Source organism: Vipera berus (genome assembly GCF_964194415.1).
Source record: "Vipera berus genome assembly, chromosome: 2".
In the NCBI taxonomy this organism is placed as follows: domain Eukaryota; kingdom Metazoa; phylum Chordata; class Lepidosauria; order Squamata; family Viperidae; genus Vipera; species Vipera berus.
In genome coordinates, this window is record NC_138203.1 from 122,840,513 (window position 1) to 122,856,662 (window position 16,150).

General features: G+C 42.8%; 1 protein-coding gene across 1 annotated transcript in view; it reads right to left on the reverse strand.

Annotated features, from left to right (window-relative positions):
* Window positions 1-328: 328 nt before the first annotated feature.
* The window catches only part of BCAP31 (B cell receptor associated protein 31), a 51,651-nt gene continuing 35,829 nt past the window's right edge, over window positions 329-16,150 (reverse strand). Inside the window, exons 7-8 of the mRNA XM_081315784.1 lie at window positions 10,092-10,192; window positions 329-941 (exon numbers count right to left, since the gene is read on the reverse strand). Of these exons, the coding sequence (XP_081171910.1) occupies window positions 903-941; window positions 10,092-10,192 (140 nt within the window). The 3' untranslated portion in view covers window positions 329-902. The remainder of the gene's footprint in view (window positions 942-10,091; window positions 10,193-16,150) is intronic.

Below are 16,150 nucleotides of genomic sequence, written 5' to 3' on the forward strand. Positions count from 1 at the left end.
TCTGGGGCATGATTAACGGCTGGAAAGCCAAGTAGCAAAGGCTCAGGAACCAAACCACAAATGTAACCTGGACAAGACCCAGATGACAACACAAACAATGTGGCCAAGGCTGCGGGTATGATAGGGAGGAGGAAGGCAGATTCTTTTTACCTCCAAGGCAGTCAACAGGGGTGGTTTGAGTTTAGCCAGGAAGAGCAGGCCAAGAACCCAGTGGCCCCAGAGTTTTCCTCTCAAAACACACCTTCATACCCACAAGGTAACACACTTTTTAGGGAGTGGAAATTCAACTCCCCACACCCCCCAACACACACACAGAACACACCAAGAATACTGTTTCAAAGATTTAATGAGAAGCTTTGTACAGTCACCTTATTTCGCACATTTAAAAAAAAATAGAGAGAGGTATGGACATACGGCCAATCTTTCCTCTTTCCATTCAGGCACATAAACTCAACTCAACGTGAACTCTTCAGCCTGGAATGGTGCAGAGGAATGGCCAATGCGTGGCAATACAAATGCAGCTGAAAGAGGCAGACTCTGTTAAGGGTGCATGCTGAAATAGCCGGGCAGCCTCCCCAGCAGAGCACCAAGACATGCTGCTGGTTCAGCCTGAACGGATTCTCCTTTTGCCCCCTGCCCCTTCTCTACCCCACCCCACCTCCTGGAATGCCTCCCACGGATACAGTGACAGGCATCAGTGGGATACAGTGACAGGCATCAGTCAGCAGGCGCAATAAAGACCACTGTCTGCTCAAAAGCTATAGCAGCATTGGAGGGAGGGATGTTTGGGAGAGGGGCAGGAGTGGATAAACACAAAGGGCTCAGTTAGGTCCCACCGCCAGAAAGAGACAAATGTACAAGAAGAAGAAGGAACAGGATGGAGGCTAGGCAATCCAACTGAATCATTCATCCTTCTTATCCTTTTGGCCTTCACAACTTGCCTGAAGGGGGAAAAAAAAGACAAAACATTGATTAGAGCAAGAAAGACCTTCTCCTAGTTTAGTGCTGATGGTCAGCACTCAAGGTATCTAAGGCTGAAATTTTGCATGGTTTATTCTGCAATCTTTCTTAGTAAGGAAGAGGAACCACTGCAGGGCTCCATTCACCACTGCAGAGCGACTCCGAGGTGCTAGTACTCTAGTCAAGCCTCTATTTCATTTTCTGAGACAACCTCAAGCACCCAATAAGAGGCATTAAGAATTTCCAACTTAACATCTTCCGAAAGCTGAATTCCGCAGTCACCATCCTGTTTAGCGTTTGTTATACTTTTTCAGAATCAAGACAGGGATATACACTTGTGGTTAAAATGTTCCCTGAACTCCTCAACCAAGCTAGGTAGTTAGTGGATACTCTGCACCTAGAAACTAAATACAAGCCCAATGTCATCTCAAGCAGACAATAGGCCAGTCATAAGACTCTGCAAGCTGAAATAAACACAACAGATTGACTCCCTGCTGGCCAATGACGCAAGGTCTCCATTCAAATCATTGTTCTTTGTATGCTGCAAGGTCATGAGTTGTTCATTCTTGGGTATATCATTCCTAGTGTGTCACTCTGGCTTGCCTCCATGACATACGTGCCTGATGGTAGTTGCTGCAAACATGACTTACGAAAGTGGTGTTGTTGCAGGATATTCCCATCAGCATTTCCTCAGCAATGCCAGACACGCTGACAAGACCTGCCAGTTCAAAAATGACTCAATACTAAGACCATGGATGCACAAACACCACATTATTAGGCACAGAGGTTAACTTCTTGATCAAGCCAGTTTTTTCTCTCATCTTTAAAGAAGTTCCTGTTCTTTACAGCTTAGAAACTAAAGGTGGTCCTCACTTAATGACTGGTCACTTATCCTCCAGAAGTTACTTAGGACCTGATTCTGGAATTTCAGTGGCTGCACACAGCTCTGAGGTCTCATGACTTATGTTTTGGGCATTTCACAACCCACACACTTTACAGCTTATTGCAGAAGTCCCGCACTAACGTGACCACGATTTATGATTTGTTTTTGCCTGTTTCTGGCCTTTTCTGGCAAAAAAAAATTAGTATATGAGGTGGATGATCGGCTTCCGCATCATATATACTTTGTTTCTTATCACCTCCAAAGAAAAAGTAGACAGAACTATATTACTATCACCTACATACCTATTACAGAATGCAATTAATTAGTCTACACACAACTCTAACAGGAATGGTGTCACATTCATAGAAACCCATTGCTACTGTATATTCCAGTGGAGAATGGATTACACTCCAATGGGAAAAATCCAGGGTTTATACTGTTCTCCACTAGATGAAAATCAAAATAACTAACGTGTAACCAAAACAAACACTAGCCCGATGTTCAAAAACAGCCTGCATTCTCCAAGCACTCACACTAAACCTATAATACAGATCAGTGTTATCCTCAGATGGTAGTGTGGGATCAAGGCTAAGAGAGACAAAGTAGACCAATTGTTGCCAAATTCATGTCACAAATGGGATTTGGTCTACAAACATCCCAGTTCCGCAAAACAGTCCTTTTGATAACGTGCCACAGGAGCACACCCTCATTAAATCATATTTGTGAAGCAGACAGTTCACCAGCCGTACCTGTATGCACATTCAATCGGATCAAATTATCACGTTAGTGTGTGTGATTTTAAGATTAGCCCTTTTCACATGCTACTCACTATATGCATCATTCTGAACAATGAACAAGCATCTTTAACAATCCCTTTGAAAAAAGTCTGAGAGGTTGCATCAAGAGGAAACACTCGCTGGATGACCAGAAATACTTGAGGCAACCCTATTTTTCTCAAGTGTTAAGCTCAGCCATGCAAGAACATGCCCGGCCCAGCAATTGCTCAAGAAGGCTAAAGCAGCTGTTCCCGAATTCTACTTCTCGACTGACAGTCTTGACTACTGCCACCTATGACTACTGCAATCTTACTCCGCAGGGAGAGATTTATTTACATTGCACAGAGGGGCAGGAAGACCCTCCAGGTTCTATCTGGGAGTGTTCCTAGGCAACTTGGGAGACCACAAGAAGGAACAGCCATTTTTTAACTATATAATTTTATCCTGATTGGGATTTCCATTTTGGTTGTTTCAGACATATTTGTTAGGATTTTAAAGTTTTAATGCTGTAAGCCAAGGGTCCTCAAACTTTGCCAACTTTTAAGACTTGTGGACTTCAACTCTCAGAATTCCTCAGCCAGCAAAGCTGAAGTCCACAAGTCTTAAAGTTGCCAAGGTTGAGGACCCCTGCTGTAAGCTACCCGGAATCATTTCATTATGAGAGGGGTGGCAAATACGTTTAATAAACGAAGTATAAATAAATAAATGAACAAACAAGCTGCCACTTGTACAGCTCATGGTATTTCTTCCAAGTTGGCAGTTATGAGAGCAATAGCTGGCTGTTGCATTTCAGGCAGTATCTTGAACCATATAGCAACCCAACCAGAATCCAATTCTCTACTCTTACCCCACCCCACCCACCCCCCAAAAAAGCTCTGAAACACACTGTGGCATAACTGGGACACAATGCCCTGTCTCTGAAGCATAGTCGGTTTCAAGTATAAGGGCAATGAACAAGGGGAATGTGAATAAAAGAGAGTATATAGTTCATAGGATATTCAGCTGTTATAGAAGGAATCCCTGTGAGGCCACATGTAGTTTCCTGCCACTCTTACTTAGCTCCCGCGTCCCCACCACCCCAAGTTTCTAACAGAACCCATACATATGAACCAAGGAATTCTGCTGGGGCTAGAGCCAACCTTGTGCCTCTATAGCCAACACCATGGGTTGGTATTAGAACAAACTGGCCTGCTTCATACTAAGCCATTGTGGCTTATTGGGATGATCCACCAAGGCTTTCTAATTCCATGAAAGAAGTAATCATTACCAACTACAGCAGACATATCAGCATTCAGTGTGAACCAACTATCTAGGAACAACAGTAAATGGAATGTAAGTTGTGGGTACAATCAACAATATCCTAGGTAAGGGAATCTCCTGGAATCCCTAGCATATTTGCCACTCTAGGTTATTAAAAGCAGAGCTATGTTCTTCAGGGCTGCCAGTCTTCAAAGACATCTGAGTATCTACACACACAACACACACACACACTCTATTTTTAAGCTTCTGGCAAAGCAAAGCAACACTCAGATTTGGAAGCCAAATTAGATGTGCTTTGGGACCACAAGGGAGGGAAGAAAATAATAACAGGTGGCTGTAGCAGATACAGTCAAGACAGCAGCCGAAAAAGATCTGCAAAGAGGATTTATACAGAAAATGCATAAAAGTACTAACTTTGCTCACAACAATCCTGATGATACAGTCTTTGGGATCAAGACTTTCTGAAGGACTAAATATTATATGGTTAGAGGAAGAAAAAAAAACCAGCCCTGAAAATGAACTCCTCTTAAGACTAAGAAGTCAACCAAGCAATGATCACCTCTACCCAGTGCTTTTTTTGTATTAGAAAAAGGTGCCGGAACTCACACATGTCATACAACCCGCCTTGCCTATCCTACAAGGTTCCATCCAAAAAAGGTGCTGGAACTCCATTCTGAGTGTTCTATGAGAAAAAAAGCCCTGCCTCTACCTATACAAGTTTGATGACTTCTGTAGTATCTGCAGCAACCCAGGTAACCAAAACCTCTATGCCCATACAATAGGAGAGAACCAGAGTGCAGTAGTTCATGAGGTTAGAGTGATCGGCTGACAATCAGCAGCCTTGCATTCAAGACCTGTTGTTGCTGCAGGGTGGGGTAAGCTCCTGTCACACACTCCAGCTCCAGTGGTTCGAAAGTGGGTGACCGCAAGTAGATAAATGGTTACCACTTTGGTGGGCAATTTCATGGGGACATGAAAGGATCCCCCAACTTGGCATCCCCTGGGCAACGGTGATGTCATCAGCAAATCCTTTCATCACGGACGCACTTCAGTGCTTCCAATATGGAAGTATTTGTAAGAGCAAAGAATCGAACCAATTAAAACTCCTAAGCCAACTCCTAGACCCACTCAGCACATAACCTCAAACGATTCACACAAGCAAGGCCAAGACTCCTCCCACCAGTTGTAACTCTGAAAGAAGGTAAAAGAATAAAAAAAGACAAGAGAAACCTTCCAAAAGGATGCTTCCAAGGATCCAAAGTCTCTTGTTCGACAAGAGACTATGATCCCAATGAAACAGGGGTGAGACTGGAGAAGAAACCCTCAAGTTTTTTTTATAGGAAATAAAGCCTATCTCAAAGCTTCAAAATCAGGAATGGATTGGGGGGGGGAGGGAAGAGAGAGAAAACAGGTATTATCTTATTGGAAGATGTATTCAGCTTTGTCTTAACATTCTTGGACCCCAATTAAAAACAGAGTGAAGTCCTTCTATTTGAGTCAGGAAAGTAGCATGAAGACTACTTGCCAACTAACAATTGTGGTCAACTAGCCAGCCATTTGCTTTCCAATTTAAGTCTAGCCTCAGTACCTTCCACTCCTTAACTTTTAAGCCTGGACTCTCGCATGCTTCGTTCCCCTCCGGGAACAAAAGAAAACACCTAACACTCCTCCTCAGGCTCCTCCTGCCTGGTTCTGCTGCTTCCTTACGAGCCCTTAGGGTTGCACTTCCCCACCCACTCATCTTTATCAACCACCAGGTGTGGCAGCATCTTATGACTGCTTACGTGCTGCCAACCACGTGGATGTTTACTGGGCCAGATTCTCAGGCACTCCCCACCAGGTTCCTCCCTCCGCAGTCAAGGCGGTGTTGCATCTGCTTTTCCTTGTAGCCCCTGTGTGGGGATGAGGTTACCAAGGCAACAGAAGCCTGGGCTGGTTTCTCTCTCTTTCTTCCTTCCTTCCTTTCTTTCTTTCTTTCTTTCTTTCTTTCTTTCTTTCTTTCTTTCTTTCTTTCTTTCTTTCTTTCTTTCTTTCTTTCTTTCTTTCTTTCTTTCTTTCTTCCTTCCTTCCTTCCTTCCTTCCTTCCTTCTTCCTTTCTTTCCTTTCTTAAAGCTCTTTACAATGCTGGATCTGCAGTTTAACCTTAGCTAAAATCAACCTCTTGTGAGTGAGAGAGAGGGAGAGGGAGAGGGAGAGGGAGAGGGAGAGAGAGAGAGAGAGAGAGAGAGAGAGACAGAGAGAGAGAGAGAGAGAGAGACAGAGAGAGACAGAGAGAGAGAGAGAGAGAGAGAGAGAGAGAGAGACAGAGAGAGATTCACAGGACTCTCCAAAGAGGACAGGACAAAAAAAAGGCTTCCACAAGAACTCCTTTTTGTCTTCTAAAAAAAAAAACAGCAATCCTTCTGGTTGAAAAGGGACTTGATTTAGGAAGCAGGGGGGAAACGGGGCATTTGGGAGTCTCACTGCAGGAGGGTTGTTCCCGAAAAAGGGCCAGTTAAAGCTCCCTGTCTGGGACACCCACCCCCAGCATTTGGGCTCTCTTGGGATTGGAGGAGTTGACCTTCAGCATATCTGGAAGGCATGTGCAGCAGAATGACCATGTCTGAGCAAGTCGCCCCTGCTTGGTCCCTGATTAAAAAGGCCACTGCAGAATCCCAAGGTTTTTAGGCTAGACCAGCAGTTGAAAAAGAACCTCAGGGAAAGGCAGTCAGGAGCCTGTTCTGTTCCGTAGGGAAGTGCACAGATTTTAGGACAGGTTCCACTCAAAGGCATTTTACCTTGGAGCAAGGGAAGGCTAGTTGAGGAGAAAGGGTGAAAACTCAGAAAGCAGAGCTGGGAACAGACAAGGTTCTTAAAAGGAAAACTGAGGAGAAAGCAGGAATCCAAGACTCTGGGGCAGGGGTAGGCAACCTCGGCTCTTTTATGACTCATGGACTTCAATTCCCAGAATTCCTGAGTCAGCATAGGTTGCCTACCCCTGCTCTGGGGGAAGCTTAGACATAGAGGGCTAAATGATCCACAAGGTTCCTAACTCGGTTCCCTTGAAACCTTGAAATCCAGTCAGCCTGCATTCATTTCTAGACAAAGATGAAGTTGCCGAAGGCTCCTTGATGCTAGAGAAGAAGGTTCATTTATATGAAACCTTTTCCTACATCAAGGGGCAGGCACAAAGCAGGGAATGTATTGCCATTTGGGATATCTATTACCCCTCCCCCAATGGGGTTAATAGCTGTCTCAGTGTACTTTACTCACTGCAATTGATAAAGATAGTTGTAATCTCTCATATGTCACCTACAGTCACATTACCAACCAACTGTTTATTTATTTATTTAAAAGATAAATTTAAAACACTTGAATAAGATAGACTTAAAGACTTAAAAGTAAAGGTAAAGGTTCCTCCGCACATGCGTGCTAGTCATTTCCGACTCTAGGGGCTGGTGCCCATCTCCGTTTCAAAGCTGAAGAGCCAGCGCTTGTCCGAGGACGTCTCCGTGGTCATGTGGCCGGCATGACTAGACGCCAAAGGCGCACGGAACGCTGTTACCTTCCCACTGTAGTGGTCCCTATTTTTCTACTTGCATTTTTACGTGCTTTCGAACTGCTAGGTTGGCAGAAGCTGGGACGAGTAACAGGCGCTCACTCTGCTACGCGGCACTCGGGATTCGACCCGCCAAACTGCCGACCATCTGATCGACAAGCTCAGCGTCCTAACCCACTGAGCCACCACGTCCCTTTGCGACTTAGTATATGAGGGCAAATATAACCTTATTGCCGTTACCAAAAGGTAGTGGGATGAAACCCATGACTGGAACGTACAGCTAGAACAGGCTGCTGACAAACCTAGCAGACAACTCTCGTCTCCCAAAAGACAGAGAAGGGAACTAGTGGGTCAGCAATATTGGACTTAATTCTTACTAACAGAGATAAAATGATACAACAGATTGAAACTGAGGGAACTGTGGGAGAGAGAGGAACCACGTCATATTGGAATTCAACCTAATCCAGATACAAGCAATAGAACAAAGTCCAACTAGTGTCTTAAGACTTTAAGATAGCTGATTTTAATCAATTTAGAGACATCTTGGGATTCCATGGATGAAAATCTTAAAGGAGATAACAAGTTGGGAAAAATGATATTATAAAAGTCTAGAACAATACCACTGAAAAAGAAAATAAGAGATCCTAGAAGAAACTAGCATTCTTACAGAAAGAACTCTCTGATAAACTGAAAGACAAAAAGGACACATATAAAAAAATGGAAAAAGGGACAAATAACTAAGCCAGAACACCAGCATATAGCCCAAATCTGCAAAGATGAAGTCAGGAAAGCTAAGGTTCAGAATGAACTTGGACTTTCAATAAATGTCAAAAATAAAAAAGTTCCTTTTAATGTGTAAAAAGGAAAAAAATATCAGTCCATTAATGGGAGAAGACGGCAAAGAGAAAGCAGAACTGCTAAATTCATTCTTTGCACCCATCTTTATACAAAAGGAAAAACAGTCCAACCTATCGAAAGCAGATTAAGAACGTAAGTCAAAATAGGAAAGAAAATAATTAAGACAGTATCTATCCACGCTAGACTAATACAAATTAGCAGGACCAGATAGATTACATCCCAGAGTTCTGAAGGAACTGGCAGACGTGATATCAGAATCATTGAACCGTAATTTTCAAAGATCCTGGAGCACTGGGGAACTACCAGAGGACCAGAAAAGAGCTGATATGGCTCCAATCATAAAAAAGGGGGGGGGGAATTGGATCCAGAAAACTACAGAACAATCAGCCTGACATCAATACCTGGGAAGTTCCTGGAAAAATAATGAAGCAATCAATTTAGAAACAACTAAAACTATTACTAGAAGTAACATGGGTTGTCAAAAACCATGCCAAACAAGCCTTATTGCATTCTTTGACAAATTGACTAAATTAGTGGAGCAAATGAATGTTGTAGATCTAGTATACTTGGACTTCAATAAGCCATTTGACAAACTACAACACAACTAGTTTTTGTTAAGATAGAAAAATGTGGAATAGACAGCATGGATTTGCAACTGGCTGACCAACCACAATCAACGTGTAGTCCTCAACAGAACTACATCTATATGGAGAGAAGCATGCAGTGGAGTATTTCAGGGTTCTGTTTTTGGCCAGTACTCTTCAACATCTTCATAAATGATTTAGATGAGGGGATAGAAGGGAAACTCATCAACTCTGCAGGCGACACCAAATTGGGAGGAATAGCCAACAATTTAGAAGATACGCTCAAGATCCAGAAGGATCTTGACAGACTTGAACACTGGGCCCTATCCAACAAAATGCAATTCAGTGGTGGGAAAGTTTTACAAATAGGCAAGATAAACCAAATGCACAAGTACAGAATAGGTAGCATGTGGCTCAACAGCAGTAACTGTGAGAGGGATCATGGTTGTCCTAATGGACAACCACTTAAATATGAGGCAACAGTGTGTTGCAACTGCCAAAAAAGCCAATGTAGTCCTAGGCTGCATGTACAGTATTGTTTTATACTGGGAGCACTTGGAATTCTGCATCCAGTTCTGGTCACCATGATATTAAAAAGATGTTAAAACTCTAGAAGGAATGCAGGGAAGAGCAACAAAGATAATTAGGGTCTGGAGGTTAAAACATGTGATGAACGGTTGCAGGAATTGGGTATGTCTAGTTTAATAAACAATCCAGCATTCTATAGATCCATCTAGTTCTGCTCTATTTGTGCAAAAGAAACAGCATTCTCTATGCGGGAGGACCTCTGCTGCAGCCTACCCAACATCGCTTCTCACTAATGGATTGGATGGCAACCAGCATAGCCACAGGGGACACTATAGGCTGGCGTGGAAGGCTGCTGTAGAGGAAGCTAGGCAAATACATCGATAAGGAATTCCCTATGAATTGGGGGAGGAGAAGAATAACATTTAAATTTACTCAAAGAAGGGACTACAGCCTAGCATTTTTGCTAGTGAACCTTGTATCATTGCTGCCTTCATCTCCCTATTATCCAAGCCCCACAATCTTTGCAACAGTTGAAATCAAACTTAAACACTGACAGTATGGGGGTTGTTAAAAATAAACAAGGATGGAGTACAGCTTTGAAAGACTGTACAGGTACAGAGTAGTCTCCTGCCAATACCAGCACAGGCCTTCTCAGCTTGCCCCCATCTCCATATTCTTGCCACCCTATTTTCTTCCCTGGGCACCTGAAGTTTGCCATGTTCCTTCAGCAGTCTGTCGTACTCCACTGTCAATCCTTCAGCCTGTTTGCGCATAGCCAATGCCTCGTTGTCTGCCTTATTCAGGGCTGGGTGAAAAAGAGAGAAAAAGGACCGTATCAGTACAGTTTCAGCATCCTCACGCATCTAGTTATTAGAGCAATCACAAGGCAAGGGTGCCAATGAATCTCTCACTGAAAATAGGTCATTCCGTATCACAGCTTTTCTCCTGCCAAATCAAAAAACCCAGCAGCCTGCCTTTTCTATTATGGGATTCCAAAAAAAAACCCACCTCTTTCAATTTTCGCAAAGCTCCTACAAGTAAAAGATTCAGGTGACTAGTTGTGCCCAGCTATATAGGTGACTACTAGTTTGCACCAGCTCATTATTTAATGAAAGTGTCACAGCCAATTAATTTGTCTTTTTATCAAGGGTAGCAGAGCTGAGATGATTACATACGGCTAGTTAATTAGCTAGACTATTTCCTCCCTGGTGATTTTATCCTGAACCAGCAATAGGTTGGGAGTTAACACTTCCATCAAAAATCAAGATGACTTTTAAAAACAGTTACAGTGAGATGAAGTTTGTGAACCCCATAATACTCTCCTTAACCCTAGAGTACTGTGATCTATAATGTGGTCAACGTCATCTAAATTCTGTACTAGATACAAAACACATACTAAAAAATGACCTACTGTGCCATGTTTTACTGAACCCACTGAGGCAACATTCACTGTCTTTGTTTAAAAAATGTATTGTGAAGCCCTAGGACAGTGAGGTCTCTTAAAGAGGGAAAGTTTTAACCAATGAGATGACAGACAAGCATGATTCGAGGGTCCCTCTACTATAAAAATAACCCCACAGATCATCGTTGAAGTTTACTCTTAAATGGAACACACTGTGAATCAGAATTCTGCACATTTTACAGAAGGAACTGAGATGCTTTAAAGGCTGAAAAGGGACTATAAAATCATTGTCAAAGACTTCAGTCTCAATCATGGCAAAACACATATTGTAGTAACAAATGGGGAAAATGCAACATCACTGTCACTTTTCCCAAGATTGAGCTTTCAACAAAAATCATGACAAAAGCGAGGCAAACAATATTCCAGGTGGTCAAAAAGAACCGTTGGGTAATGGGGGAAAAAAAACCCTGTAGCCAGTCTTGTATTGTTTGATGTCAATGTCCGTGAGTCTTCCACACGGAAAACATTAAGAGGGATTGGCATGGGAGAACACCGAAGATAAAGTGTGTCTAAAATTTACCAAAGACTACCTGGATGATCCTGCAGGTTATTAAAACCATGTTCTGTGGAAACATGACATGAAAATGGAACTCGTTGGTGTTAACGAGAAACATTATGTTTGGAAAAACCAAATACTGCATTCCAGAAAAAGAATCCCATCTCAACCATAAAGCATGATGGTCTCCAGATCATGTCTGAAACTACTGTGCAAACTGTCCGGATCCTGAGGTTGTGAGTATTTGTGGAAACAATCTACTACTAAAATTCTCATGTCTGCAACCTTTAATTGGGCAAAACGGTACATGATAGAATAACAATTTTTGGATAAAAGTACCTCAAATGGGCCAACTTACAGAATGTGTCTAAAATCCAGGAACCATGACTCCTATATGAGATTGAAATTTGGCAAATTTGTGGTTGCTTCAATGCTGCTGTGCTATTACATGGAAGTTCAGTAGATTGGTCCCACTCTTTAGCCCTCTGGAAGCTGAGTAGACAAGCCCCTCCTTCAGCCACTGGAGGTCGGGTAGACTGCCCTAGCTCCTTGTTGTAATTAAGCTGGGCTGGAAGTCACTCACGACCACTCCTGCTTTTTTTTGACTATGGTTATTTTGTTTCTGTTTAGGTAAGGAAATATCTCTGAAGCAATGGCCTAACACAGACATGTCAAACACAAGGCCCGGGGGCCGGATCCGGCCCGCGAAGTGGTTTCATGTGGCCCGCAAAGCCATCCTGGAAACAGTGAGGGAACGGCCCCCACTGCCTTGGCCCTGGCCCAGAGACCCTCCTTCTGCCAGAGACCCTCAGATCTGTCCCACTCCTGCCCAGGCCCCCATAGGCACCCTTGATGCGAACAATGTAGAGCTGGCCACGCCCACCCAGTAGGCCACACCCACCCTGGCCACGCCCACCCGGCCCCCCTGAGGGCAACCGCAATGCTGATGTGGCTCTCAATGAAATTGAGTTTGACACCCCTGGCCTAACAGGTCATAGGTTCTAGTTTCTAAATTGTACCAGCAATTCTACAGTGAAATATCAGAGCATTCATCCATGAGGTGATGCTTAAACAAATGTAGGTCAATAATTCCAACCAGAACAAATAGATTTACAAAAAAAATGGCTGAAACAGAATAATTTTTCTATTTTGAGATCTTAATGAAGGACAATTCAAAAATAACAATGAGTTGAAGCAGTTTGTAAAGAGGAATAGACTAAAATATTACCAAATGAATGTGCAGGACTTAGCAACAAGTTCAGGAAACATTTGGTTGAACTAATCCTAAAGGTGTGTTTTTTCCCCCCTAACACATTGAATGTTAGCCAAGTATATTTAATAAAGAGACATGGTGCACTGTTTTGCACATTGCTTGTTAAAAACTTTATAAAATAATCTCTTTAAACATCAATAGGCTGTAGATGAAGTTCAGATTATACTGTAGATCGTAGTACTGCAGGATTATGGGTAGTTCTAAATTGTGGAAATCTGAAATAAGCAGGCAAAATGTAATTTTCAAAATGAGGCAGGAAAGCATTACTATTTTGGTTATTTCAAGATTTTTCTTTGCTTTTTGTGAAATGAGGTGGGAGCAAAATGAGCAAAAGATAATGTAATCCATGGCAATTGCCAATATCAACCAAGGGGTGGCTGTTCTACCAAATAATACTTCTTATAACATACTTGATAGAAGGTTGTTGTTGTTGTTGTTAGCTGAGAAGTTGTGTCCGACCCATCGCGACCCTATGGACAACGTTCCTCCAGGCCTTCCTGTCCTCTACCATCTTCTGGAGTCCATTTAAGCTCACACCTACTGCTTCAGTGACTCCATCCAGCCACCTCATTCTGTCGTCCCCTTCTTCTATTGCCCTCAATCTTTCCCAGCAATAGGCTCTTCTCCAGTGAGTCCTTCCTTCTCATTAGGTGACTTAATAATAATAATAAAGCTGGAAGGGATCTTGGAGATCATCTAGTCCAACCACTCGCTCAGGCAGGAAACCATATACCATTTCAGACAAATGGTTGTCCAATTTCTTCTTAAAAACCTCCACTGTTGGAGCACCTACAGCTTCTGCAGGCAAGTCATTCCACTGATTAATTGTTCTTACTGTTAGGAAATTTCTCCTTAGTTCTAGGTTGCTTGTCTCCTTGATTAGTTTCCATCCATTGCTTCTTGTCCTGCCTTCAGGTGCTTTGGAGATTAGCCTGATTCCCTCTTCTTTGTGGCAACCCCTGAGATACTGGAACTTACATATCTCTTAACCCAACATGCTTTGGGTTAAGATGAAAGCTATTCCATGTCTCCCTTCTAGGAAGGAGGGTAGAAGTAAAATAAGATTCTGAATCAACACTGTTCAGATTTTTAATTTTGCACAGTATGGTAAACAATGGAAGTAGATCTCTCCAGCATCTTCACTTTTTCATTTTTCTGCAATATTCAGACCAGCTTTTTGATCTTTTTATTGTGATGTGAGTTTCTGTTTTTGCTTGATTGCTAATATCTGTTTGTTGCTTGTTACCCAGAGTCCCATGCGATGGAGTGGTTTGTAAGAACTGTTAAATAAAGATCCAAGTTAAATTTCTATAAGGGAGGTGGAAGATGAAATCCTAGTGAAGCCTTCAGCAATTCAATGCCTTCCAGGATAGGCTGGGCTACAAGTTTCAGAGTTCCCAGACTGCCCTGGCTAGAAATTTTGGAAGTTCACCTGCCATTCACTACCAACAATCTGTTGAGGGGTGGAAATATTCTAATTTGAGTAAGATGTATGAAACGGAGCTTTTCTAGTTTGGGCCATGATTGGAAACTGGTTCTCCTTAACCCAGTCCTTTCAGCCGTTCCAAGAAGGCTTCACACCTATTTGCATGACTCAGGTGACCCTGAGGACAAAGATAAACTTCCAGGTGGCCTCAAAGACTCTCTGAAAGAATGCAAATGACCAGCTGCCTGCAAGGAATATAAATCCTTCTATTCGCCACTATTCAGTCAGAGCCGAAGAAGCTTCTTAAATGAAAAGCGAAACGTCTTCCAATAAAAACAAGAAAATCCAGTTGCTTTTGAAAAAGCACCTTTGGGACAACCCTGAAGGCTCCACACCTGAAAGGACTGTGTTGTGCAGCTGTGCTTTCTGCAGGATGTTTTCTGCCCTGTGTCCCTTTCGCTGTTGAACACAGGTGCAGGCTGTTGTGGATGAGTCTGGGTTGTCTGCATTTCAAACTGAGGGCAAATGGTTCCTGTAGTCTGCAATGTTTTCTGGAATTCCGTTCCTATTCCCGCACCATTTGAAGGGTGTCCACCCCAAAGTGCAGAGTTAAATGTCTCCACAACACAGTCCTTTCAGCAGTTCCAAGAAGGCTCCACGCCCATTTGCACTTCTCAGGTGCAGGACACAGATAACCTCCAGGTGGCCTCAATGACTCTCTAAAAGAATGCAAATGACCAGCTGTCTGAAAGCAATATAAATCCTCCCATTTCCCACCACCCAGTCAGTGCCGAAGAAGATGCTTGGGTAAGAAGTACAACATCTTCAAAGAAAAACAAAGAAGTCTAGTTGCCTCTTCAAAAAGCATCTTTGGGATAACCTTAAATTAGTACTGTATTATCAAAAAGAACCAAGTAGGTGCTAACTAACTGAGTATAATCAATTTTACTCAAAGCTTGGCCAGTTTGGCCAGGAAAAAATAACAAAAACCTTTTCAAAAGACTGGAAACATTTATATGGATTTTTTTTGTTGAAAGAAGACAGGACTGAACTGATGGTTTGGGGATTTAAAAAGGGTTAAAGGGGAAGGGAATTATATGATAAAAGGAAGGAGAAAAAGAGGGAGAAGAAAGAGTAAGATGGTAATTACTGGATGGAAAGAAGGGGCAGAAATAATTCTACATTTAATTTTTCTTATTTTCCTTTAATTGTTCTTACTTAACAGTTAAAACATTTCTTGCAATTCTCATTGCCTTATCTATTTTAAATAGGGCATGCTACTCTTATCTACTGTATTGGCTTTTTCTCCTCTTTCTTCTCTCTTTTGTGTAAATTACTCCTGCTTGTACCCCACTCCCCATCCCATACTATAAAGCTGTTAAGAATTGTACCTACATCTGGTCATTGAATAGAAAAAAATATTTGAATTTGAGTATTTATATACTGCCTTTTATAGAGAGCTCAAGGCAGCAGACATTGTACTTCCTCCTATTTTCCCCCCAAATAACCCTATGAGGTAGGTTGGGCTGAGAGAAAATGACTGGCCCGAAGTAACCAGGTGAGTTTATGAAGCTGAGAGTGGACAAGCACCTGTGTTTCCCTGCTCCTGGAATAACACCTGCACGTTAGACCCACCCTGCTGCATGTGAGAAATTAGCCCATTGTCCAGCCTGGGACTGAGAATTGACTGTGTGCATAGGGCAGTGATGTGCGGGGGGGGGGGGAGTCTTTCAAAGGGCTGTCAAAATATGAAGCTTTTTGGTCTCTGAATGACTGAGCCCTAGCTGAGGGATCAGCACCAGGTGGAAAGCATGCTATCCTCTTTGACAGCTATAAAAGGCGATGCTGGAAAAAGAGACATGCCACTTGGGGGGGGGGGGCAGACACAAGCAGCTGTTCCACCTTACTACTAGATCACCCAGCGTCCTAAAAATAATGCAAAAAAGCACACCCATCTGGAAGACCTCAGGAATGCTGCTTGTGGCTACAACACAGCATAGTGCCCAATCTGGTACTGTCCATCTGCCTGGCCACCATGCCATTTGATCAGCTGGGGTGGGATGCAGAGGGAAGAATACACCAAAGGGTTATGCAAACCCTCTCAGG